This window comes from Schistocerca nitens, chromosome 8 (assembly GCF_023898315.1).
Source record: "Schistocerca nitens isolate TAMUIC-IGC-003100 chromosome 8, iqSchNite1.1, whole genome shotgun sequence".
Lineage (NCBI taxonomy): Eukaryota > Metazoa > Arthropoda > Insecta > Orthoptera > Acrididae > Schistocerca > Schistocerca nitens.
Window position 1 is genome coordinate 518459399 of NC_064621.1, and position 26864 is coordinate 518486262.

The 26864-nt window shown below is 44.4% G+C and overlaps 1 protein-coding gene across 1 annotated transcript in view; it reads left to right on the forward strand.

Moving 5' to 3' along the window:
- The window catches only part of LOC126199272 (uncharacterized), a 252436-nt gene that overhangs the window by 20329 nt on the left and 205243 nt on the right, over positions 1-26864 (forward strand). The window contains exon 2 of the mRNA XM_049936080.1: positions 22064-22182. Within this exon, the coding sequence (XP_049792037.1) occupies positions 22074-22182 (109 nt within the window). The 5' untranslated portion in view covers positions 22064-22073. The remainder of the gene's footprint in view (positions 1-22063; positions 22183-26864) is intronic.

Genomic DNA, 26864 nt, shown 5'->3' on the forward strand with positions numbered 1-26864 from the left:
GAAGCGATACAAGCCAAGATGCGTGTTAACCACTAAGACGCGCTGGGATTCTTCGTCCACAGGTAGTTGCAAGTACGCATCTGCTAGGTCCAATTTTGAAAAATATTTTCCCGGGCACAGTTTGTCAAAAAGATCTTCCGGGCGGGGCAAAGGAAAAGTAGCAGTCACAAGTTGTGGATTCACAGTTGCCTTGAAGTCCACGCAAAGTCTCAATTTTCCGGAAGGTTTTGGCAAAATGACTAAGGGTGAGGCCCAGAGAGAAGCCTGCACACGTTCAATGACACCTTGAGATTCTAATTCGGCTAATGTTCTTGCGACCTCATCACGCAATGCGTGGGGAACATTGCGCGCTCTGAAAAATTTTGGTTGCGCGGTATCTTTCAGTTCCAAATGCGCTTCATAGTTCTTAGCGCAACCAAGGCCCGGTGCAAAAATGTCTGCAAATTCTTCACAAAGACTAGAAACACTGGCGGAAGGCACAGTCTGATTCACTGATAGGACCTGATTCACTATAGACAAATTAAACAATTGAAACAAATCTAAACCAAACAAGTTCACTGCACTAGAGGAACGAAGAACATAAAATGACACAAGTTTTGTCTGTCCCTTGTATGTTGCAAGAAGGCTGCACTGTCCTAACACAGGTATATGCTGTCCGGAGTAACTAGTTAACGTAACATTTGCGGCACGCAATGGCGGGGCGCCCAGTTGTTTGTACGTGTCGTGATTGAGCAATGAAACTGCAGCTCCGGTATCGAGCTGGAATGGGATCACTTTGCCTTCAAAGTCTAAGTCCACAAAAAGTTTATTGTCTTGTTGACGACAAGAGCGACTGTCTCGTGCAATGTGAACTGATACAGGTCCAGAAGCACTTGCAACTTTACGGGATTTCCGGCGACGTCGACGCACACTTTGGGTGGGACGAACACAGTCACTGTTAGCTAAAGTGTCACTGGACGGGTGGGAATGAACTACATGAATGTCCATGGGCGAAGGTCCACGAGCCTGATTGTCCTGGGTTCGATTCCGGCGCGAAGCAAAGGGCCTGGAATTTGTGTGATTGTCTGATCTTAACTTTTTCTGGCAAACACTTTGTACATGTCCTTTCATTTGACAGTAAAAGCAAATAGCTTGGCGTGACGGGCAATTTTCACGCGAATGTCTAGTTGCACACCGCGGGCAAGATTTCACTGCATTTGCTTGCTTACGCGGCGCACGTGGTTGCAAGCTAGGCGGCCGCTGTGAAGTCGGGCGCGAGGGCCGCTCAGCGTCCCGTGCAGCGGGCCGGGCGGGCCGATTAACGTGACACACTGCTGGCGAAGTTTCAAATGATTCCTGAGCAAAGTCAAGTGTGTCTTGCCTGTCCAATATGTCTATCACTTGTTGCAGGGAGGGATTAACTAGCTTCAAAATCTGTTCCCTTATGCGAACATCAGAAACGTTCTGTGCAATTGCATCACGCACCATAGTATCTGAATATGGGAGGCCACATTCACAGGCAAACGCGCAGTCTCTAGTAAGTCCTTGCAAAGTTGCTACCCACTCCCTGTTAGTCTGACCGGCCGTACGTTTTGTACGAAAAAACGTATACCGTTTTGCAACTACATTAACTGTTTCTTTGAAATAGGCATCTAAAGCAGACAAAATTTCCTCGTAGGACAGAGTTGCTACGTCGCGTCGGGGAAACAATTTCACTATCACACGGTAGGTAGACACACCTACACAAGAAAGCAAAAACGGCTGCCGCTCTTTACCTTGAATTCCATAAGCTGTGAGGTGGAACCGGAACTGATCGGCCCACTCAGTCCAGCTCTCGTTATGGGCCTCAAAGGGCCTAAATGGCGGTGCGACAGCGGTGTGTGGCTGCGGTAGCGATGAAACGGCTGCCGCCGCATCGGTTTGCAGCGCACGTTGACCCTGGACGAGCTGTCCAAGGGCTTCCAATAACGCCTGCGTCTGCTGATTCTGCAAGCGAAAAAATTCGGACAGTACATCTGGAGAATGCGGCGAAGCCATGACACAAGCAAATTAGAGCAAGTATAACACAAAGACTGCAACGTGGGCGCGGCACCACTCCTCGGCGCCAAAACTTGCCATTAACATGTTAACATAGACATATGCTGCAAATACATCATTCACAATTGTGGCAGCACACGAACATTTTTACATCGTGTAAATTACAATGTTGTCAAAGTTGCAAAATTTGACTCCTATTATAGCTCGTAAATCAACTGCATGACACACCTGTTTCTCAAGTGCACTTTTTAAATGATGTATTACATTGAATTACATTTTCTTGTATCTTCAGCTACAGCTACGAGGGGCATTTGAAAAGTCCGTGCAAAAATAAAAACTACTTACGTGTTTGCTGGTGCACTGTTGTGGTGAGAAAGGACTTTTTTGCGGTCCAATCGCTGGCGTCTTTCTTGCAGCTCGGTTTTCAAACTGTTCAATAGCGATGAATAATATACACCTGTAATAGTCTTACCCTTTTCCAGATAGTCGATAAGGATTATCCCTTGCGAATCCCAAAAGACAGTCGCCATAACCTTTTCCGCCGAAGGACTGGTCTTCGCCTTTTGTGGTGCAGGTTCTCCCTTGGTATCCCATTGTTTAGATTGTTGTTTGGTCTCAGGAGTATAGTAATGTATCCATGTTTCATCCACAGTGACGAAACGACGCTTAAAGTCTTGCGGATTCTTCCTGAACAGCTGTAAACCATCCTTGCAACACTTCACGCGATTCCGTTTTTGGTCAAGCGTGAGCAATCACGGAACCCATCTTGCGGATAGCTTTCTCTTGTCCAAATGTTTATGCAAAATATTATGTACCCATTCATTCGAGATGCCCACAGCACTCACACAATTTAATTCTTCTGTCATACATCACCAAATCATGGATTTTATCAATGATATCTGGAGTCGTAACCTATACAGGGCGTCCAGAACGTTCAGTATCATTTGTGCCCATATGGTCACTCCGAAAATTTTGAAACCATTTATAAACTGTTCTAATCGAAGGTGCAGAGTCACCGTAATGTTTATCAAAGCTTCTCCTTAGTCTCCTGAGGAGTTTTGCCTTTCATAAAGTAATGTTTAATCACCACACGAAATTCTTCTTCGTCCATTTTTAGACAACCACTCGACCTCCTTGATTCACACGAATGCCAGACACAAAGAAATAGACCAATATGACTGAAACTTGATGTGTGTTCTTTCCAAAGATGTTACTAACTAAACATGATCTCGATACGCGCCGGTGGTGCCATTTCTCGGACTTGGCACGGACTTTTCAAACGCCCCTTGTATATACTAAGCACTGACGTAGGGAAATTATCATATTACTTCACTTGTTATTATCATTGTTATTAAAATCCTAGGCATCCGTGGCGTGTTAAAATCTTCTGGGACGATGGCAAGTTTTATTTGTATTAGGGGAGGGGTGGGGGTGGAAGGCAGTATCTGCACAGCAACATAAAACTCTGGAGGATGCTTAGGCGTCTCTCTCATCATAGTCTCCACCCTCCTCGGAAGAGACACAGAAGATGAATCATATTTCGAAAATCTCTCTAAATCTCGAACAGACTGTGACCCTTTCTCTCAGTATCAAACCCTGTATCGACGCTTGTGTTTATCTTTGGAGGACGTTAGTCGATGTCTATAATATTAACCGTCTCTATCCTTCTGTGAAGCACTGCTGGGGGAGGGGGAGCGGGGAGGACGAAGGGTTCTGTGATGATGTCGGCTCTGATGTTGCACCGTGTGTTTGGCTCATTTGTTGTCTTGCATGGGTGAGTTACAGGGCGGGATTATGAAAGAATTCTGGGCGATCATGTACACACAACGGTCCAAACTGTTTTTAGTGATCAGTGACTTACGTGTCGAGATCAAAGTGCTCTCATTCACAGTTCTGGAATTGTTCGAGGTTGGCTCGATGAACACATTAACGGAGTACAGCATCTCGTGGAACCCTTTAAGTCCCCTTATATGAAAATGACTCAACATTTGAGGACAAGCTGCCTTGTAAACTGCCTTCTTCGAGGACACTTTCTGAATTAGAGAACTTTTTGTAGGAGAAGTGCGTACGTATCCCTCTGACTGTTGCGCAAATTTTTGTTTGTACATCCTACTCTGGATATAAAAGATGGTCCAACAGCCTATTAATGATGATTTTGTCTCTCTTTACGTTTTCATGTTATACCGTCCAACCTGAGCACGTGATTTTACCAGAGGCTGTCGACCGACGTGCTGTCGCATCGTATGGTGCCCAACATGTTAACGGACGATGCATTCTGACAGCTCTGCTTGGAAGCTATTCCCACCGCCGCCCAGCCTCTACGGTGACCACGGATATCGTTTTCGCGAGTCGGAATCATCTATAGTCGATTTAGATCTCGAATTTTCCTTTCCCGGTGCAGGGAGCGACCGAATAATTTCTTTGTATGACTAGTACCTGTTTGATGGACACCCCACGTGAGCTAGGCAGGTCCCCATTCCTACATTCATATTAGGTTTTAAAATTAGTCATAGCTTGCACATTTGTAATTTATTTATTACGCGATTCGCCCGAATAGGGCTTCTTCAGATAATGATAAAATTAATGCCACTGGCGACTGCTTCTCTCTGAGGAAGCCCTACCCTTGCGAAAAGCGTAAGAAATAAATTAGAATCTGCAACCTACTACTGTTTTTTACAGTGAACTTATTATAAGGTTGCTATGGAACAGTTCTTACGGTCTAATTTTAGGGTTAAACAGAACGCTATCCATACCACTTTTCCTTCCTTTCTCGGCTTCTTCGGCCAATCGGTGGAGTAACCAAACCGTATGATCTAACAGTGTAACACCTGTGTGCTCATCAGATGGATGTTATTGATACCAAGGAAGGTACCTGGGGGAATAATGTGTTTCCAGCCTGGAGCTGATGGGACGGTCTTCTTCTAAGCTTCCTAAATGGATTGTGGCAGGATCTTGCATTGCTGGTTAACCGGTTTGTGATTTCTCATGTTGGCCGGTACTTCTCAGCGTGTGTTACAAACAAACTTACAGAAGCTGTATGAACGGGGGCAGGAAGGTACCCATGAAATTGCCTACATTCTATTCCTGATTAGCTACAAGAACTAAGTCTTAAGTAATTTCGTGAAATCGGCCGACAGCCCTCGTTGGGTGCAGAAGTCGTGTACCCTCTGGGGCAGAGGTGGTGTTTTCGTAATGTATATCAGAAGTTGGAATAAGGTGATCCTTCGTGATCAACTGAGTTACTTTTTACATTCAGAAATTTCCGTTGTGCACCCATTCGTGGTCGTGGACTTCGGGCTGAACTATTCTTGTTTCCTAGGTGTGTGTTGTCGTTCAGCGAATGTACAAACGTTCTATAGGTAGAGTCATCAAATTATGAGGAGCTTCAAAAAATAATTTATACGTGATAATGGCAGGCCAAGTAACTTTTATGGAATGCTACACTTGACTCCAAAGTGACACAGAGACATGACACAATTTTCAACAGTCGCCAAGTCTCTGCAAACAACGGTCGGACTTAGAACGTTCTATCAGTCTCTCAGTTACATAGATCCGCTTGTCGGTCAGGAAGCCATTCGAGAACGACTGTGTGAACATCCTCGTCACTGAAAAATCTCTTCCCCCCCCCCCCCCCCTGATGTTCCTTCAACCTGCCGAAAAGATGGAAGTGGGTGGCCCAGCCTGGCCTCTATCCTTTCATTTTTTTATTCCCTTATTGTTTTTCATTTCTTTGTTTTAACGGCTTGTCTAGACTGACCTTTAAACAACTTATCTGTGCTGTCTTTTTTGGGGTTTATGTCTGTTTTTTTGTTGTGTTAGTTACACTTACTCTTTATAGGATTTGCCTTTTGCCTCTTTCCTTTGAGGACTGATACTGGTTTGCCACGTAAAGGTTGAAGGAACTGATGACCTTGCAGATTAGTCCCTTTCACTCCTAACCTACCAACAACAAGATGGAAGTCGCACGGAGCAAGCTCTAGACTTCCCGACCGCCGTGTCCACGTCTGAGTGGTCTCGTTTAAATTGTTAGCACCATTTTACTACAGCTGTACGCAACATGGCTTTTGGTCCTAATATCGCCAGAAATTCGCGGGGAATTTGTGAGCAATTGAGACATTTTGCCCCAAGAAGTACCTTTCGAGTTGATACACCATTTCACTCGCACACTGCGGTCTACCCGTTATCCTTACCGCAGCCAAACTGTGTCTGGAGGAAACCCGGATCCTCTACTCTCTTCTGACAATGCACCACCATTGTTGCTCAATTGTCTTAGACTGGGAGGACATGTGTACCTTACTTTCTGAAGTCCCTTCGTTGATTGTGAGATCAAGTAGCTAGCTGGAAGGTGGTGTCTGGTGAACGAGACAGCATTGGCGAGGTTTCCATTGAAGCTAATAAATCATCCTCGTTCACATGCAAATTTGAAAGTTTAGTGTGGTGTTTTTGTGTCATTCTTTTCCTGTTGGCTTTCAACTGTATTCCTGTTTTGTTATTGTGGACATTATCGGCAGAAGATTGAAGTAGCCAGTTGGAGGCAGTGTGTGAAGTCCTAGCGGTGTACATATTCCAGTTCAGCAGTCGGATTTCGGAATCTTTCTGAAAATGGTTAGATTTCTATAGGTCTTTAAATTAGAGTTTGGGTTAGTGAGAAGTTTAGTCCTGTCTCTCGAATCAGAGCGTGGCTGGCGACCTTTGTTTATCATGATAGTATTCAAAATGGCTCTGAGCACAATGGGACTTAACATCTGTGGTCATCAGTCCCCTAGAACTTAGAACTACTTAAACCTAACTAACCTAAGGACATCACACACATCCATGCCCGAGGCAGGATTCGAACCTGCGACCGTAGCGGTCACGCGGTTCCAGACTGAAGCGCCTAGAACAGCACGGCCACACCGGCCGGCCACGATAGTGCACGTGCAGCAGTGTGGAGAAATAATCAGGGTACGCCAACAAACGCTTCCGTACATTAACACGCCCGAATATCCGCGCCCGTTAACACGCTGTTTCCGGGGATCGGGGAGGACGGCCAGTTCCGTATAGAATCCGCCCAGCGGATGAGCGACTAAAGTCGGTGTGCCGGCCAGCCTGGATGCGGTTTCCAACATCCGACTAGTTGAATACAGGGCTTGGTACCCATAGCCCGCCACAGTTACACGATTCGAAAACATTCTTACCTTTTCTCGTGGGATAACACTAGAGATAGACAGATGGGATACACAAATAATAAATTCCATTCCGAGGAGGTTGGAGATGGATCGGCGGCGACAGGAAGGACTTCCGGCCGTCCTCTACTGCCAATATTGCCAAATCTGTTAGGTTGGCGTATAACTTCGTAGCGTTTTTGTTTTGAATGTCGGTTTTCCGGTTTCTATGGGTTTATTCATCGATTGTCATTTTTTATTTGTAGCTCACTGTTGCTATTTGAGTATACATGTGGTCATTTTGTCATCTGGAGATAGTGAATGGGGTTGTTGACACTAGAAAATGGAGTGCCAAGTGGAGAAATCGGAATATTTCAGACATATTCTTCTGTTTAGATCTATAGGGGGTGACAGTAGTGAAGACAGCCAGAAACATTTGCTCCGTGTATGGGGATAATACCATTGGTCAGAGCACGGCAAGAAAAAGATTTTCTCATTTTAAGGAGAATATGTTACTGATGACTAAAGTCCGTGTTATGTGAATCTATTGTATTTATTAAACTTATGGGAAAATGCTAGGAACTTATGCACCAAACCATTGAGTAACATGCCGACTCCAGGAAAAAGTAGAAGTGTTAAGTAGAGTAATTTGACTCGCGCGTCGAACATCGCTAAGAGACGCTTAGATTCAACGCCACGTTGTTGTGTCTGTATACGGAAGCGACCGAGAACCATGAAATACTTCTTACTGACAGCTGCAGACGCTAATGAGACTCGGTTCCACGCAGTATCTGTACTTAACGCAGAGAATAATAATAAGATATTTAATACGCTATGGCACCACGGGAAAGGGCGAACTTATAGAATTTCTTTATCTGTTGTAATTTATCCTGAATTTTAATTACTTTCGATTTGGTGAGAAAATCTGCCAACAGAAGGATGGTTTGACGATGGGCATTTCCCACTCTGGTGCTATTAGCGGACGTATTTATCAATAATGTAGAGACGGTGGTCTTTCAGAATACCCCACTGTCGACACAAAACAGTTATGTTCAAACGCTTCGTAGACGATACATTTACTGTAGAAAAGGGAGGGGAGGAGGATCTGCATGCCCTGCACATGATTTTTAACCAGCAGTATCACAATATTAAATACACTTTAGAGAAAGAATCTGAAAAGAAAATTAACTTCTTGGACTTAACAGTAACAAGGGCAGAAAAAAGCTGAAATTTTTCATTCATCGTAAACCAACACACTCAGATGCTATAATAAGGGATGACTCTAGCTACCCACCACAACACAAAGAGATGTATTTCTTTGCTATGGTACCTCTCCTATGTATACTTCTATAAGATGAAACGGAAACGTGGCGTCAGCTACGCATCCTCAATGACAATGGTTTTAAGAGAAGCCTAATTACACAAATTCTCAAAAAACACAAACGCGAGAAAGTCCAGGTAAGGAAGAAAGAAAGTTTATTACATTGAAATATTATGGTCGTATTACCGAAAAGTTAGTGCACGCTTTCTCTGAACAGTACGAAGTAGCATTTCGAAATGAAAGCCGACATTAAGGTTAAAACTAAGACATAGAAACGTAAAAAATGAAAAAAAAGTATGAATAGATTACAATGTGAAAAATGTGATCGTTTTTATATAGGCCAAACTGGTTGGAATTTTGTAACTAGAAACAAGGAGCATATCAGCCCAAACAACAAGACCGCTTTTGGCTATCACTTGCGAAGCACAAAATATACAGTGGGTTGTATTGACAGTACTATGAAAATTTTACACGTGGCACTTAAAGGAATGAAGTTAGACGTAATTGAAGACTTGGAAATTTATGAATGGAAGATTAAGGAGCCGGACAAATTTATGAACGAACAGTCCGAATTTAAATATAACAACTTTTTTTTGCTCTTTTAAAAAATGAGTCATGGGATACAATAAAGCAGTTAGCATATGACACACCAGTAATTTATAAAACAGTGCGATAACGTCTGAGACCTTTACCAATACAACGTCTATGTATTTAGTTGTAACATTATGAGTCACGCGGAGTGGCCGCGCCGTTTGTGGCGCCGTGTCACGGATTGCGCGGTCCCTCCCGCCAGAGGTTCGAGTCCTCCCTCGGGCATGGGTGTGTGTGTTGTTCTAAGCATAAGTTAGTTTAAGTAGTGTGTAAGTCTAGGGACCGATGACCTCAGCAGTTTGGCCCCATAGGAATTCACACACCTTTGAACATTATGAAGTCCAACTGTCAACTGAGAAAACAAATTGAAATAAATAGGGATGTTACCCATGAACCATGGACCTTGCCGTTGGTGCGGAGGCTTGCGTGCCTCAGCGATACAGATGGCCGTACCGTAGGTGCAACCACAACCTGAAGAGGGGCAGCAGCCTTTTTAGTAGCTGCAGGGGCAACAGTCTGGATGATTGACTGATCTGGCCTTGTAACAATAACCAAAACGGCCTTGCTGTGCTGGTACTGCGAACGGCTGAAAGCAAGGGGAAACTACAGCCGTAATTTTTCCCGAGGGCATGCAGCTTTACTGTATGAGAGCTGCATCAAACCAGTCTCAGGACTGAAGACCACAACAACAACAACAACCCATGAAAGCCCCTTATCCATGCTTCTGTTCGATATATAGCTGGAACCTTTCCTGAGACAGCTACAGCACAGGCTGACAGGCATTACCATTCAAGGAACAAAGACCGTGGTAGGTGCTTACGTGGACGATGTGGGCGTAATCATCAGAGACCAAGCAGATGAGATCTAACTAGAGGTGGTACTTACAAAATATTGTTCCGCATTAGGTGCGAGGGTAAATGAAAACAAAAGTAAATTTCCAAACATAAAGCGGCTTGCTAACTCGCGCATTGAGTGGGCGAACCATATTAGTGAACACAAGGCTCTTGGAATAGCATTGATAACTTCCCTTTTAAAAATGATAGCAATAAATTGGCAGGAGGTGGCAAGAAAAATCAAGGGACCTTTGATTGAAAACTGTCAACGTAGCATAGACCAGTTACAGAGAATACTGTTTATCAACACGTATATTTTATCCAAGGCCTACTACATAGTATGGGTTCTCCCCATCCCACCATTGGTGGCGAAGACGATCATGTCCACCTTAGTAAAGTTTTTATGGAAAGGGGAACCGTTTCGAGTGTCGATGGAGACAGCAGTGTTGGATCTAAGAAATCGAGGAATGGGACTAACTGACATCAAGTCTAAAGCGTTGGCGTTGTATGTCAAACGAACATGGAGCATAATGTGTAACAATCCAAGATGCATTACAGCAAAACTATACGACATTGCTTTAAACTAAAACATGTTAGGGAGTTTTATCTTGAACCAAGCCACCTCAGAAAAAAACTTTGAAACTCCAAAAACATTACAGTAAACGCGATTTTTAGCTGAAAGACGGAGAAATGAAAGGAAAAATAAAATAAAAATTAAATATGCTGGGTTAGCATCGAATGTAGTCTGGAAAACATCAGTAGTGATGTTCTCTCGTCTGACGCGAGAACAGCGTGGTACAAGGTGGTCAATAACATAATTAGCACTAATGAGCGTCTCTTTGCCATCGGCTTAAGTGACACTAACCTCTGCAGCAAATGCAACCTCTTTGATAGTGTGCCTCATCGGTACACATGTGGGCCGGCCGTGGTGGCCGTGCGGTTCTAGGCGCTCCAGTCTGGAACCGCGTGACCGCTACGGTCGCAGGTTCGAATCCTGCCTCGGGCACGGATGTGCCTGATGTCCTTAGGTTAGTTAGGTTTAAGTAGTTCTAAGTTCTAGGGGACTGATGACCTCAGAAGCTAAGTCCCATAGTGCTCACAGCCATTTGAACCATTTGGTACACATATGGAGATCGGATTATCAACTGGTGGTGGACCACGAAGAAAATTGCTCAAATAACAAGAACTTCAGCAAACAATGTACCGCTTAACATTTTATTCAGAGCAGAAGAAAGTTACCACCCTCAGGCAAAAAATAACGCAGTGATTTGGTTAATGGGCAAATATACAAGTTAAATTTTTAACAGTATTCGGAGCGATGAACATATTGAATACAAGATGTATATGGAAGATGAATTTGAGAAAACTGACATAAGACTTGTGCTCGACGGCCGAACTTCCCCGAATGGGGCCTCCCGGCCAACAATGCCATACATTCATTTCATTTTTTCATTATGAAGTCTCACCAGACAGGTCATACGGCCACACAATAAACACCTGAAGGCGCGTGTCAAATTTTTATGTCCAAACAACTAAAGACGTCTATCGAATTTTGAATATATCAAGAGAACCGTAATACAGTCAAGTAATATTTGGTATAGTGATCTGATGTAGAAACAAAAGTACTATATGGTGTGAAACATTAAAAACGTACACAAAAGATTTATTGTAGTGCTGTAACCCCACAAAATGTTTGTATTTCATGTTTTGTAAATAACATCGTATCTTCTAACATAGGTAATAGTTTGAGAATGAACGAGGAGTTCGAAACTAGTGACTAATAAAGATATTATTTGCTACTCTGATGGAGACCTTAATTAATAAACTGCAAAGAATTATTTTGAACGTAGTAACGCTTTACAAGGCGTGATTCATTTCCCATCCAGCGACCTCTGAATTATGTTGTACAGTCACTTGTAGTGAATGTTGCAGCTTAACGTGAACTCCAAACCAGGGTGCAACTTGACATTTTCCAATTTAAGAAATTATTGACCGTTGTGAAAAAAAAAGATAAGTGACAAATAATATCGCAGGACTAACCTAGGGTCACACCACAGACTTCAGGATTTATAATCTGAAATGGTATTAGGCGGGAGTAACAGCCATCTTGCAGACCAAGTGCTAGTACTCCTACATCTTCATCTGTGCTTGATAAGCCATTTTATGGTGTGTGGCGGAGGGTACTTGGTGGACCACTGGCTCTCCACTCTTCTCCTCCCTTTTCCTGTTCACTTCGCGGATGACGCGCAGCGACAACGAATGTTAGGAGGCTTGAATATCTCTTACTTTTACCTACATGCTATTTTCGAGATATATATCTAGGGGGAAGCAATATATATACTGAGTCTTCTAGGAATGCACACTCTGAGAATTTTAACAGTAAACCACCACGTTGCACAACGTTTTTTTCTTATCGTCAGGATCTGGAGTTGCATGAGCATATCTCTGACGCTTTCGCGCTTACTGAAGCGAACTCGCATTGAAACGTGCGTCTCTTTGGATCTCCCCTATTTCCTGGTAAGAGTCCAGACTGATGAGAAATACCTAAGAATTGGTCGAACGAAGGCGTAGTGAGGTACCTCCTTCAAGAGTATATTGCGCTTCCTGAAGATTTTTCCCAATAAATCTCTGCCTGCCATCAGCCTTTCCTGCAACTACTTTTATGTGGACGTTCCACTTTAAATCGATCCGTGTGCATACGCGTAGATATTTTATGGATGTGAGTGCTTCCAGTGGTGGTTCAGCAATCGTGTGATCAAACGGTGAAGATTGTTTGAGCCTCTTTATGCGCAGTATGTTACATTTGTTTATATGTATTGAGGGACACGTACCAACCACTGCACCAACCATCAATCCTCTGGAGGTCTTCCTGTATTAAGCTACACTTTCCTAGCGTTGCAACTGTTCTGTATACTCTGTCTCATCAAAAGTATCTGGACATATATTAGTGGATATTAGTTTGGGGTGTGTTAACCCTTCGCCGTTGTGACAGCTTGAACTCTCTTGGGGGAGACTTTCAGTGAACTGTCTGAATGCCTATGGGGAATGGCAGCCTATTGCTCCCCAACAGTCGAAACTAGAGAAGATAATTGGACTCTGGCTCTGGAGAAGCAAAGTCATCGTTCAGAGTTATCCCAAATGTGTTCCACTGGGTTCAGGTCGGGACTCTGGGGAGGCCAGTGTCCACAAACCTTTCCCTCACAGATGCTGCTTTATGGCAGGGCGCACTATAAAGCTGATACAAACAATCGTCACCGAGCGAGGTGGCGCAGTGGTTAGACACTGGACTCGCATTCGGGAGGACGACGGTTCTATCCCGCGTCCGGCCATCCTGATTTAGGTTTTGCATGATTTCCCTAAATCGCTCCAGGAAAATGCCGGGATGGTTCCTTTGAAAGGGCAAGACCGACTTTCTTCCCCATACTTCCCTAATCCGATGAGACCGATGACCTCGCTGTCTGGTCTCCTTCCCCAAACAACCCAGCCCTACAAACAATCATCGTCGCCAAACTGTTCCTCTACTGTACGCAATACACAAAATGCTGTAAAATGTGTTCATATCCTGCCGTATTTAGCGCTTTCTTAAGTGCAATAAGGCACTTAACCTCTAACGACGAAAAACACGGCACTACTATCAGACCCCCTCCTCTGACTTCACTATTGGTACTACACGTGATGGCAGGTGATGCTCTACCACTGTAACCCATTCTTTTTAACTCCATACGCACAGCCACCTGTGCTAACTGGACTGCTGGGAGCCTTTGCAATTCACGAGCGATTCTTTCGAATCCTTTCCTGGGATGTTTCAGAACCACCCTCCGCAATGCCCGATGCTCCCTGTCTGTTAGGAGATGAGTTCTTGGTTTAGATGTGGTTGTTCCTTCGGGTTTCCACTTCACAGTCACTTCACAAGCAGTCGATTAGTCCACGTTCTAAGCCACTGAGTTCTGCTGACCTACCCATTCTGCTTCTCTACTGACAGCACAATACCTCCCATCTCCTTTTACATTGGCGGGTCCGCCTCTTGTGGCGTGGCATCTAGTGGTCAATTAAGCATTACACGGGAGTGCCCGGATACTTTTGATCAGATAGTGTATAACAGCAACCTTCTCGAACTACCTTAGGGCGATTCGGACACTATTTGCTTGCCGCGCGGGGTAGCCTCGCGGTCTAAGGCGTCTTGTCATGGTGCGCGTGGCTCCCCCCAGTCGGAGGTTCGAGTCCTTCCTCGGGCATGGGTGTGTGTGTTGTACTTAGCGTAAGTTAGCTAAAGTTAGATTAAGTAGTGTGTAAGCTTAGTGACCGATGACCGCAGCAGTTTGGTCCTGTAAGATCTTACCAGAAATTTCCAATGTTTCTTGCTTGCTTGATTTGGGGGAAGAACCAAACAGCGAGGTCATCGGTCCCATTGGGTTAGGGAAGGATGGGGAAGGAAGTCGGCCGTGCATTTGATGTGCCTGAAGGGACTTGCGGAAATCACGGAAAACCTAACTCAGGCTGGCTGGATGCGGTTTTGATCCGTCTTCCTGCCGAATGCGTGTCTAGTGTGCTAACCACTGCGCCACCTCGCTCGGTATCCGACGCTATCAAAAATGGTTCAAATAGCTCTATGCATCGGACCTAACATCTGAAGTCATCAGCCCCATAGACTACTTAAACCTAACTAACCTAAGGATATCACACACATCCATGCCCGAGGCAGGATTCGAACCTGCGACCGTAGCAGCAGCGCGGTTCCGGACTGAAGCGCCTAGAACCGCTCGACCACCGCGGCCGGCTCAGGCACTATCCACTGGAACATTTAGTCACAGGGTGAAAAGGAATTCCATCGACAAACTTTCAGAGGTGTATGGAACAAAACAAAGAAAAAAGTCAAGTAAATATGGGCTCTAAAATTCATAACTTAAGAGCTACGAGCACCTGTTCCTTGGAACAGACGGTTTTCACAGCAGTGAAGATGAACAAGCGTTCATTGTTTTTAAGGTATGCACTTTATAGCCCATGTTTACTGGATACGTTTTCTTGTTTTCGTCCTTACTACCACCTCTCAAAATATAGAAAGCAAAGAGGTATCAGTAGAAAATATGTGTCTCACAGCAGGGAAAATGAGCAACTATTAATAGCTCTAAAGTTATGCATTTTAGAGTTCACGTTTTCTGGACAGGGAAAATGAGCAACTGTTAATAGCTCTAAAGTTATGCATTTTAGAGTTCACGTTTTCTGGACATTTTTTCCTCGTTTTGGTCCTCTGACAGTTTCTCGGTGGAGTTCTGATTCACCCTAAATACTGTGAACGGTAAAGATCCCATAACAATCTCTTTGGGTACGCCAGAAAGTACTTTTACGTATAATATTTTTCTCCATTAAGAAAAACAGGCTGTGTTGTGTTTTCTAGTAACCACAACACTCCGCTGATATTCAGCAAGCTCGTATTTTGGTAAGTAGGTGGCTTATACCACTGCACCATTTCGTTCAGTCCTGATCATTGGTGTACAGTCAAATATCGGCTACAGTGATAGATCATCTATGATTACTCAAACATGTGAAAGTTTAGTACTTCTGTTGTAGAAATCAGTTTCAACTCTGCCAGTGGTATTTTGCAACCTCGATGCTTCAAAGTGCCATAGTCTTTATCCGTGTGGTTTTTCCTCCGTTTTCTTTTCACCCAGCTATGACGCTGCTATTCTTTGTTGTTCTTCTAACAATCTGACAATAGATGTAGCTTCCTGGAAAAAAGACTATAGAAAAATACGAGTGCGCCCACACACACACACACACACACATAGTTAAAACACTGGACTCACATTCGTGAAGTCCGTATTTAGGTTTTCTGTGGTTCCCCTGAGTCGCTTAAGGCAAGGCAAATGCTGCGATAGTTATTTTGAAAAGAACACAGCCGATTTCCTTCACCAATGATGTACTGTGCTCTGCGTCTGTTGAACTAGCCATAGGCGGGTCGTCAAAACCCTACTCTTTCCTTTTTCATTGCATGCTTAACAGGAAACGATTGCGGCACAGAAGTCCAAACAACGCAACATTTGACGCATTTAGACAATCTCCGAGCGATAAAGAATGTGACATTGGTCGTGTCAGAGCACTTATCTAGATCTTACCGTCTCTATCTACGACACGCCCAGGTCGATACACATTGTGAACGTAGAGATTAAAACGCTTTTAGGAGAAAATCGAAACGCTATTATTCCTTAACGCGTGATATCTAAGAACGAGTATAGCAAACCTGGCGCATGGTGTCGTATCTCCAAGCTTGATCAGCGTGTGCAGTTCCTTTTGTCTTTACGAACTGCTATCTTCCGAGAGAAGCCTGACTTTCTACACAACTGTCGATCTTGTTAGACACTGAACATACAGTAGAAACCTGTTCCGCGCGGCTTAGGTCGCCGATTTTTTCTGCTTATCATGACGGCTCCAAGAAGGTTCAGTGCCTTACGAACAACAAATTTCAGATCTCTTAAACACGACAAGGAACTAACATTCAAATGGCTCTGAGCACTATGGGACTTAACATCTATGGTCATCAGTCCCCTAGAACTTAGAACTACTTAAACCTAACTAACCTAAGGACATCACACGACACCCAGTCATCACGAGGCAGAGAAAATCCCTGACCCCGCCGGAAATCGAACCCGGGAACCCGGGCGCGGGAAGCGAGAACGCTACCGCACGACCACGAGGAACTAACATTATATCATGGGAAAATACTCTCTAGAAGGTTAAAAATTGTGTTATGAAATACGCACCTGAGCTCCCATCTTTTTATTTTTTTTGAAGACAGTCGACTTTGGTCCAACGTCAGACCATCTTCGGATCTCACAAGCAACCCATCTATGTCTTCTCATAGTTGCAATATCAATTGCAGCCGGCCGCTGTGGCCGAGCGGTTCTAGGCGCTTCAGTCTGGAACCGCGCAACCGCTACGGTCGCAGGTTCGAATCCTGCCTCGGGCATGGATGTGTGTGGTGACCTTAGGTTAGTTAGGTTTAAGTAGTTCTAAGCCTAGGGGACTGATGACCTCAGATGTTAAGCCCCATAGTGCTTAGAGCCATTTGAACCATTTGAACAAACTGCAGCTTATAGACTGTTACATTACTACACGACCCATTCACATTAATGAGATCACCGTCTATGTTCGGCGCCAACATGCTACAACCACTCATAGACGGCAGGTGGCAGCACTAGCTTTGGAGGGTATATAAAGCGTGTCCCGGGGGACACGGAAAACATTGCAGTCGTTGTCGTAATCCGGAAACAGGGTGATTTATCTGTAGTCCAAAATGACACGATCATTGGCTTTCGGACCAAGGGTGAAAGCATTTCCGAAACGGCCAAATTTGTGAACTGTTCACGTGCCGCCGTGGTTAAAGTATACCGTGCATGACAAAATGGCGCTATCCAAAACTGGCACCTCGACAACTGTGGTGCACCACTGGCCATAGATGACAGGAGTGAACAACGGCTGTAGAGAAGTGTAGGGGCGAACAGACGTGCAACTGTTGAGAATCAGACCGCCGAGATGAACCAAGGGGCTACCAAAAAAGTCTCCTCAACGAGCGTCCAGCGAACGTTGCTGCGTATAAGCTTCCGCAGCATGCGTCTGGTTCATGCAGCCATGCTGGTTGCTGTTTATCGGCGACGAAGGCTGGTATTTGCACGCCAATACCGCAACTGGACGTCCACTACGTGATGACAGGTAGCCTTTCCAGATGAAACACGTTTTATCCTTCATCGGACAATGGCCGTTGGCATGTATTGCTTGAAACGTCTGAAAACAAACATCCTGCAACAATCGTCGGAAGGTTTCAGGCCGTAGGAGGCAGCGTTATGGTCCATGGAATGTCTTAGTGGCACTCCCTTGGTGATCTCGTCCTTCTGGAAGGCACACAGGATTAACACAAATATGCATTTACCCTTGGGGATCCATGCAGTTTGTTTTTCCTCGGCGCGATGGCAACTACCAGGAGGACAATGCAACGTGTCACACAGCTTGCACTATGGGTGCGTGACTCGAAGAGCATCAGGATGAGTTTACTGTACTCCCCTTGCCTCCAGTCTCCCCAGATTTAAACCCAATCGAGAATATGTGGGACCATCCGATCGGGCTGTTCGGGTCATGGATCCTCAACCGAAAAACCTAGCTCAGCTGGTAGCGGCATTGGAGTCAGCGTGTTTCCACGTCCCTGTCGGTTCCTTCCAGAGCCTCACTGACTCTCTAACTGCACGTCTCGTAGCAGTCCGCGCTGAAATGGTGGCTATTCAGTCTTTTGACAGGTGGTCGTATTAATGCGACTCCACTTTGTATTATTAAATGTCTATGCATAATACGAGGTGCGACAATAAAGTAATGAGACTGATGTGAAAAAAAAAGTTGCTTATCGTTTTGTCAAGTTTAATGTTGTCTCCTTCAAAGTAGTTCCCCTCTGATTGCACACACTTTTTCCAGCGCTTCTGCCATTGATGGTAACATTACTGGAACTCATCTTGTGTAATATCCTCCAAGACCCTCGTCACAGCTTTTTGGACATCGTGTCTTGTTTGAAAATGGTGGCCCTTGACAGCCGTTTTGACTCTTGGAAATAGAAAAAAAGTCGCACGGAGCGATATCTGGTGAATAAGGTGGCTGTGGTAGTACTGAAATTTGTTTTGAGATTAAAAATTGCTGTACTGACAGAGCAGTATGGGATGGCGCATTATCGTGATGCAGAATCCAATTATCAGCAATGATGGCATGGACACGAAGAACTCTTTTACGAAGTCTTTCTATAGTAATATTGATTAACTGTTTGTCCAGGAGGCACCCACTCTTTATAAACAATACCCTTACTTTTGACTTTGACATGCGACCTTTTTCGTTCTGCCTTCACTAAACATTTTATGCCAACGAAAAACTTGAGCACTTGACATAACCTCCTCTCCAAAAGTTTTCTGAAGCTTACCGTAAGTTGTCGTCGTGTTTTCACCCAATTTAACGCTAAAAGAAATGGCATACCGTTGTGCAATATTATACGGTTCCATTTCCGTGACGAGAGACACAAACACATGTTAACATATTACAGCACAACTCACGACTGAGCAGTTGCATCGATATGACACTTGGACTAGAAACAGCTTATAGACCAAGGTCAGAGATATTGTGCCTACGCAAGCCTGCAGGGTTGCCACATCTTGCAAAGAAAATCAATCTCATTACTTTATTGTCGCACCTTGTATTTATGTCCAGACATCAGAGGCATTTGTGTGCGCCCTATTACAACGTTATTAGTGTGATGTTGTCAGGACATAGATGTTACACACAGACAGTTAATACACACATCAAAAAAAGTTTTGCATCAACACGGTTCATAGTACTCCTGAAGATAAGACTTTGACTGTGGCTATTGTATCACAGAAACAGTCCCTTTGACTGTTCAGACATGTAGCTAAACCCGCCCAAAGATGTAAATAACTATGCACGAGCAGCGCCTGTTAGACGGAGGGCGGCAGACAGCCGATCAGTTCCAGTCATTCCACCAGGAAGGAGGTACACGGCTCGTGTTGTCTGTAGATTAACCACGCCTAGACAGTCAATACCGCGGTTCGATCGCGTCCGCATTGTTACTTTGTGCCAGGAAGGGCTGTCAACAAGGGAAGTGTCCAGGCGTCTTGGAGTGAACCAAAGCAATGTTGTTCAGGGACGGAGGAGATACAGAGAGACAGGAACTGTCGATGACATGCCTTGCTCAGGCCGCCCAAGCTCTACTACTACGGTGGATGAAGGGATCGACAGGAAGTGCCTTACAGTAGTGTGATAGGACTGATATTGGTCTTTATATCGACTGTCTGAAAGAAAAAGTGAAGTACTTAGAAGGGCAGGAGGAAACAAAATGAAACTTCAAAGGTTGAGAGGGTATGTGATGCTATTTCACTGATTAGAAAATCGTGACAAATTTACAAAGAACTAGGTAGCAGGAGCCCTCTTATCTTTAATACGTTCCATCTGACTAGCCCGAGTAGAACCACAGATTCAGTTCAGAAAGGGGCCATAAAGCTGATGTATCCTCTCCCGAGGGAAGCTGGCCCACAGCTATTGTAACTGGCCCTTCGTGTACTAGAAACTGGCATTGGAATGAGGTTAACGTCCAAGATGGCACCACACATGAACCGTCGGGAAAACATGTGGAGATCTTGCTGGCCATGAGAGTACGTCGACATCACGCAAACAGTTCATAGACACTCGTGCTATGTTTGGAAGGGCATTGTCTTGTTGAAAAATGGCACTACTATATTGCCACTTCAAAAGTGACACTTGACAGGGAAGGACGCCCGTGGTGCACCATCGTGCTCTCAATTCCTGCACTCTCTACCATAAAAAAAAATCTTGTTGCACTCTCTACTATCCGTGACCTGAAGCCACACCATAACGACAAGAGTAACACCATTGTGCCTCTCCAAAACATTGGAAGAATGGGACCTCTCTCCTCGGCGCAGCTGACGATGGCCATCAACGGCAGTGCAGAACAGCGACTAGTCGCGACGCAATTCATCATTAGGACATGCTTTCCGGACACGGCACAGCTCTAGTCACAGCCGTTTCTGTTGGGATGTTGATATCAGGCTATGCGTATCTCAAGTCCGTGTTCTGTTTCCTGTTAGTCTCCGACGAATTTTGCGGGACAACACAGAATGTTGGAATGAGTCTACTACTTGTACTCGGATGGCAGACACAGTTGGAAAGGTATTACAATGTGCTTGTTTGTACAATATGGTAATCCTCCTTTGTGGTGATCTGACATGGTAGACCGGAAGACGTTCCCATGCAGTCCAACATCGGGCCACTGTCACATGAGAATGCTGCACAAATCTGGATACCGAAGGATTCGCCCGAAGGAGACTCACAATGAGGACCCTCACAAATACTGTCTCACACGAGTACATGCCATTTACGTTTCCTTCACACTAATCGTTTTAATTTGACGTTGTTCACGCCCTTTACCCTACTACGCCTGGTGACAACACTAAACACGAACAATACTAATGCACTCTGGCGGCCGTTGGTGCGTACTTACATGAAGTTACATTGACATCCGACCGTCCTTCTGGATGCTACACGGTCTTTTTGTTAGCCAGTGTACATAAACGATCCAACAGATATGGTATCCAGCAATCTGTGATTATTTGCCGATGATACTGTAGCAAAAGGAAGAACGTCGTCTTTAAGAGATTTTAGGAGGCTACAGGTGACTTGTACCGAATTTCTATTTAGTGTGGTGCTCTAAATATGGAAAGATATAAATTAATGCAGATCAGTAGGAAAAATAATCCTATAATGTTGGAATAAGTACACTACTGGCCATTAAAATTGCTACACCACAAAGATGATGTGCTACAGACGAGAAATTTAACCGACAGGGAGAAGATGCTGTGATATGCAAATGATTAGGTTTTCAGAGCATTCACACAAGGTTGGCGCAGGTGGCGACACCTACAATGTGCTGCCATGAGGAAAGTTTCCAACCGATTTCTCACACACAAACAGCAGCTGACCGGCGTTGCCTGCTGAATCGTTGGTGTGATGCCTCGTGTAAGGAGGAGAAATGAGTACCATCGCGTTTCCGACTTTGATAAAGGTCGGATTGTAGCCTATCGCGATTGCGGTTTATCGTATCGCGACATTGCTGCTCGCGTTGGTCAAGATCCAATGACTGTTAGTAGAATATGGAATCGGTGGGTTCAGGAGGGTAATACGGAACGCCGTGCTGGATCCCAACGGCCTCGTATCACTAGCAGTCGAGATGACAGGCATCTTATCCGCATGGCTGTAACGGATCGTACAGCCACGTCTCGATCCCTGAGTCAACGGATGGGTACTTTTGCAAGACAACAACCATCTGCACGAACAGTTCGACGCCGTTTGCAGCAGCTCGGAGACCATGGCTGCGGTTACCCTTGACGCTGCATCACAGACAGGAGCGCCTGCGATGGTGTACTCAACGACAAACCTGGGTGCACGAATGGCAAAACGTCATTTTTTCGGATGAATCCAGGTTCTGTTTACAGCATCATAATGGTCACATCTGTGTTTGGCAACATCGAGGTGAACACACATTGGAAGCGTGTATTCGTCATCACCATACTGGCGTATCACAAATCATGTTTCGTTGACAGGTTGGCAGCCATGTCGCCGCCCTCTCTGTCGCTGGGGTCTAAGCGATCTGCTGCGATTGATGGCTCCGCTCCGCAAAACGAGGACAACAGCGCACCACCGCGGCTGCGTGGAAGGAGAGGTGTGTATCGTATCTAGTAATACAGTAGTTTTATACAGTTGTAAGCCAAAACACTACGACCACCGCCAAATGCAAGACTGAAGACTGAATGCCACGTGACGCTGCTGCGGGCACGTGACGAGATAAGGAAAGTACACTACTGGCCATTAGAATTGCTACACCACAAAAATGGCGTGCTACAGACGCGAAACTTAACCGACAGGAAGAAGATGCTGTGATATGCAAATCATTAGCTTTTCAGAGCATTCACACAAGGTTGGCCACGGTGGCGACACCTACAACGTGGTGACATGAGGAAAGTTTCCAACCGATTTCCCATACACAAACAGCAGTTTACCGGCGTTGCCTGGTGAAACGTTGTTGTGATGCCTCGTGTAAGGAGGAGAAATGCGTACCATCACGTTTCCGACTTTGATAAAGGTCGGATTGTAGCCTATCACGATTGCGGTTTATCGTATCGCGACATTGCTGCTCGCGTTGGTCGAGATCCAATGAATATGGAATCTGTGGGTTCAGGAGGGTAATACGGAACGCCGTGCTGAATCCCAACGGCCTCGTATCACTAGCAGTCGAGATGAAAGGCATCTTATCCACATGGCTATAACGGATCGTGCAGCCACGTCTCGATCCCTGAGTCAACAGATGGGGACGTTTGCAAAAGAGCAACCATCTGCACTAACAGTTCGACGACGTTTGCAGCAGCGTGGACTATCAGCTCGAAGACCATGGCTGCGGTTACCCTTGACGCTGCATCACAGGCAAGAGCTCCTGTGATGGTGTACTCAACGACGAACCTGGGTGCACGAATGGCAAAACGACATTTTTTCGGATGAATCCAGGTTCTGTTTACAGCTTTATGATGGTCGCATCCGTGTTTGGAGACATCGCGGTGAACATACATTGGAAGCGTGTATTCGTCATCGCCATACTGGCGTATCACCCGGCGTGTGGTATGGGGTGTCATTGGTTACACGTCTCGGTCGCCTCTTGTTCCCATTGACGGCACTTTGAAGAGTGGACGTTACATTTCAGATGTGTTACAACCCGAGGCTCTACCCTTCATTAGATCCCTGCGAAACCCTACATTTCATCAGGATAATGCGCGACCGCATGTTGAACATCCTGTATGGGGCTTTCTGGATACAGAAAATGTTCCACTGCTGCCCTGGCCAGCACATTCTCCACATCTCTCACCAACTGAAAACGTCTGGTCAATGGTGGCCGAGGAACTGGCTCGTCACAATACGCCAGTCACTACTCTTGATGGACTGTGGTATCATGTTGAAGCTGCATGGGCAGCTGTACCTGTACACGCCATCCAAGCCCTGTTTGAGGCAATGCCCAGGCGTATCAAGGCCGTTATTACGGCCAGAGGTGGTTGTTATGGGTACTGATTTCTCAGGATCCATGCATCCAAATTGCGCGAAAAGGTAATCACATGTCAGATCTGGTATAATATATTTGTCCAATGAATACCCGTTTATCATCTGCATTTCTTTTTGGTGTAGCATTTTTAATGGGCAGTAGTGTAAAACAGAAATCAGCTCTTTCCACCTAACACGGAGAATGGAAAACAGAAAATTGAATGCAGCCATCCACACCAAAAAATTACTACAGTGTCGACACCCCAAATATTTGGGTGTGACTCCCGAGAGATCCCCAACACGTAGGAAGCACATAGAACCAACAGGATACAAACTAAAATCGAGAAGTCGCATATTAAAGAAACTTCCGATGCAAGACAAATATTGCCCCTTCATAACTCCCCTGACAGGCAGTAACTCATGAATGGGTGAAACTCGAAAAAGCCAGAGACTTCCTTATTCATGAAACATTGAACAACTTACCACGCACTAGCTTAAAATGTAGTGAATCAATGTGCGTGAAAATTGGTCAGCTCACCCCAGAAAGCTTTAATCTAAGAGATCAATGGAGAAAACAGAGGACTTTCTTTCGTGGTCATAAGTTAGGCAACGTAGATCCGAGCATCCAACTCTCGGGCGCGAATCAACCAAGAAAAACATGGAGCTCCCTCTACCGTATCAGAACTGTCCACGCCTCGACCAAAGTAACGCTACCAAGATGGGAATTACCGATGATGACCAATGCGACTGCAGAACATCAAAACAAACACCGAAGCACATTTCGCACGACTGTCCAAAAAGAATATTCATGGGTACCTGGAAAGACTTTGCAGATGCAACACCTGCAGCAATTAACTTGTTGGTATCTTTCGATACCCAACTGTAATGAATCTCTCAACTTCTTCCGGTTCTCCAGCTTTCTTTATTCATTTTATCTTATCTTATTTCAACTTAATTGTATACCGAATTCTGTAAGCCATACGCTAAATAAATAAATAAAAATAAATTCACTAAACAAACACTATTTTTAGCCTTGTTTCACGATTCATTATTACTGTTATTGCACAACCTAGGTTTCGGGTTATAAGCCCATTTTAAATTACATTACTACTTCCCAAAGAAGATAATACATAGATAAACATGATGACAAGACAAAGATAATCCCAACTTCTTAGGTACCGATCCATAACTTAATGTATTTGTACTGGCAGCGCTTTCCTTGCTAGAGATACCTACGAGCAGGCAAGCTATACTGTCTAAAGCTCATGGGTTAAATTTCAAACGTCCACTCCGAGTATCATCAATGAGGGCATGTGAGACTGTTAATTATTTTGCAGAAGTCTGATGGAGACCTTCTTTTCTGTGGGCCCCTTGTTGCTGTTTGAGACTATTCCAGCACTAGTCCTGATCGTCTCCGCTCCTTTCGCATCTGCTATCGTCCATAAAGCCTGTTTTACACGACGGCTTTCTTAGTCATCATCGATCGATACGCATCACATGCAAAGCAAGCCAACAAAGCTCCGCACTGTGGCACTATTGGGCCAGTCGGAACCGTCATTTGACCGGGGGCGTCTTTTTAATGCGATGTGGAGGCGCAAGGAGTCAGTACAACAGCCTTGAAATCATTTTCAGCTTTCTTGGCGTTGGAACCTCTACTTTTGAATCAAGTAGCTCCTCAATTGGCCTCAGAGGGCTAAGTGCACTCCATTCCAGTCCTTCCACCAAGGAAAACTTCCTTGCGGTACTGGGAATCGAACCCTCCGAACAGAATCCGTACACGCTGATTACTGAGCCGCGAAAGCAGATTGCACTCCAGATGCCAGTTAGTAAACAGCCACAACCGGAACCATGGCGCGATATGGTCGGTGGTGTCAACGATCATCTGCTTCTGCCAAATGTAGATTTATAAAACCCTGTGGATCTTGAAGACTGCGCATGCACAGAAACAGCAGTGTGCTGGCGTTAGTGGCGGACGGAGGCGCCGTCTGTTAACGTCGGAAGTAAGCCTCGCAGTACAGACTCATATTATAGTAGTGGATTCTGTGGTTTTATGTCTTCTTAATTTTTATTTTATTGTTTGCTTTGTTTTCGTGACACGTTGCTATGGTTGCGTGGAAACTCGACATTTTTACTGTGATTATTCTCCCACAAAATGGAGAAAATACCTGAAAACAAAAAAATGATTTTAAGTTTTACAATACCTGGACAATTATGCTGTGTGTAACTAAGAAGACAAGTAGTTAAAAAGTTTTTTAATGGATATTGTTTCAGTAAAGAATAAATCAGCTCTATTGAAGTGGAAAATAGTTTTTTTGACATTATTTTTCAACACGCTGGATAAAGTAAACATTGTTTGGTGTGTTTGTATGTATATCTTTCATAAAGCAAATACATGTTGCTCTTCTGAAAGTGTTTGACGACACTTTTACTATTCCTGCAGTTATCAACCATCTGAAAGATTCACTATACGACCTTTGTCAACAGTATGCTCTATGAACTTTGCTTGGTTATTAATACTCTACTATCATTATTAGTTCCTCAACCCTGTCAGTATATTCTGACATTTTGTAAGGCAGGTGACCCGCTGGGATGTTTATTTTTTGCAAATTTAAGAAGCTGTTGCGTGATATTTTAAAGCAGGTCGTACATATTACAGTTTTTGTTTGTCATCTGTTATGTATTTCTTGGTTTTGTTTTTATCTATAACATTTGACAAAGAATAATAGTTTTTTAAAATAACAAAAATTTGAGGTTGAAGTGTAAATTTTAGTTGTTTTAGGAAGAATGTAAAAAGATGATAGCATAGAGGCGAGTTTTGTTAATGTCATCACCGACTGTGACTGGCGGTGTCTACCTAAGAAAGGTTTCTTTGAGCTGTTTACCGCGAGCCTCAACAATATAATTTATAGTTAGGAGTAGAGAAGTGATATTGCTAACCATATGCACTAGCATTAGGTACTCATCTACGCACAATACTGGGTGCTTTCTTGGCTAGAATGCCAGCACTTTACACTACATTTACTCTAGTATTCGCTATCCTTCTCTATTGTTTGATTGACTCTTATAATTTGTCAGTGGTTATTGGCATCTTATTTCTGATTCGTAATTCTAGATGTCTTACTTACTGTTACATCTCTCATCTTTCTCCTCCTCCTGTTCCTCTTCAATGTCACTGTTTTTGCTGTCACTGTGGGTGCTGCTGTCCATTCTCTGGAGATTATTATAACATTGCAGGCATGTCTGTCATAACGTGTTCACAGGTACTCTTCATGTGTTGTTTTTGAAATGCTGTTGGTTGTGCCCACTGCTCTTCGTCTT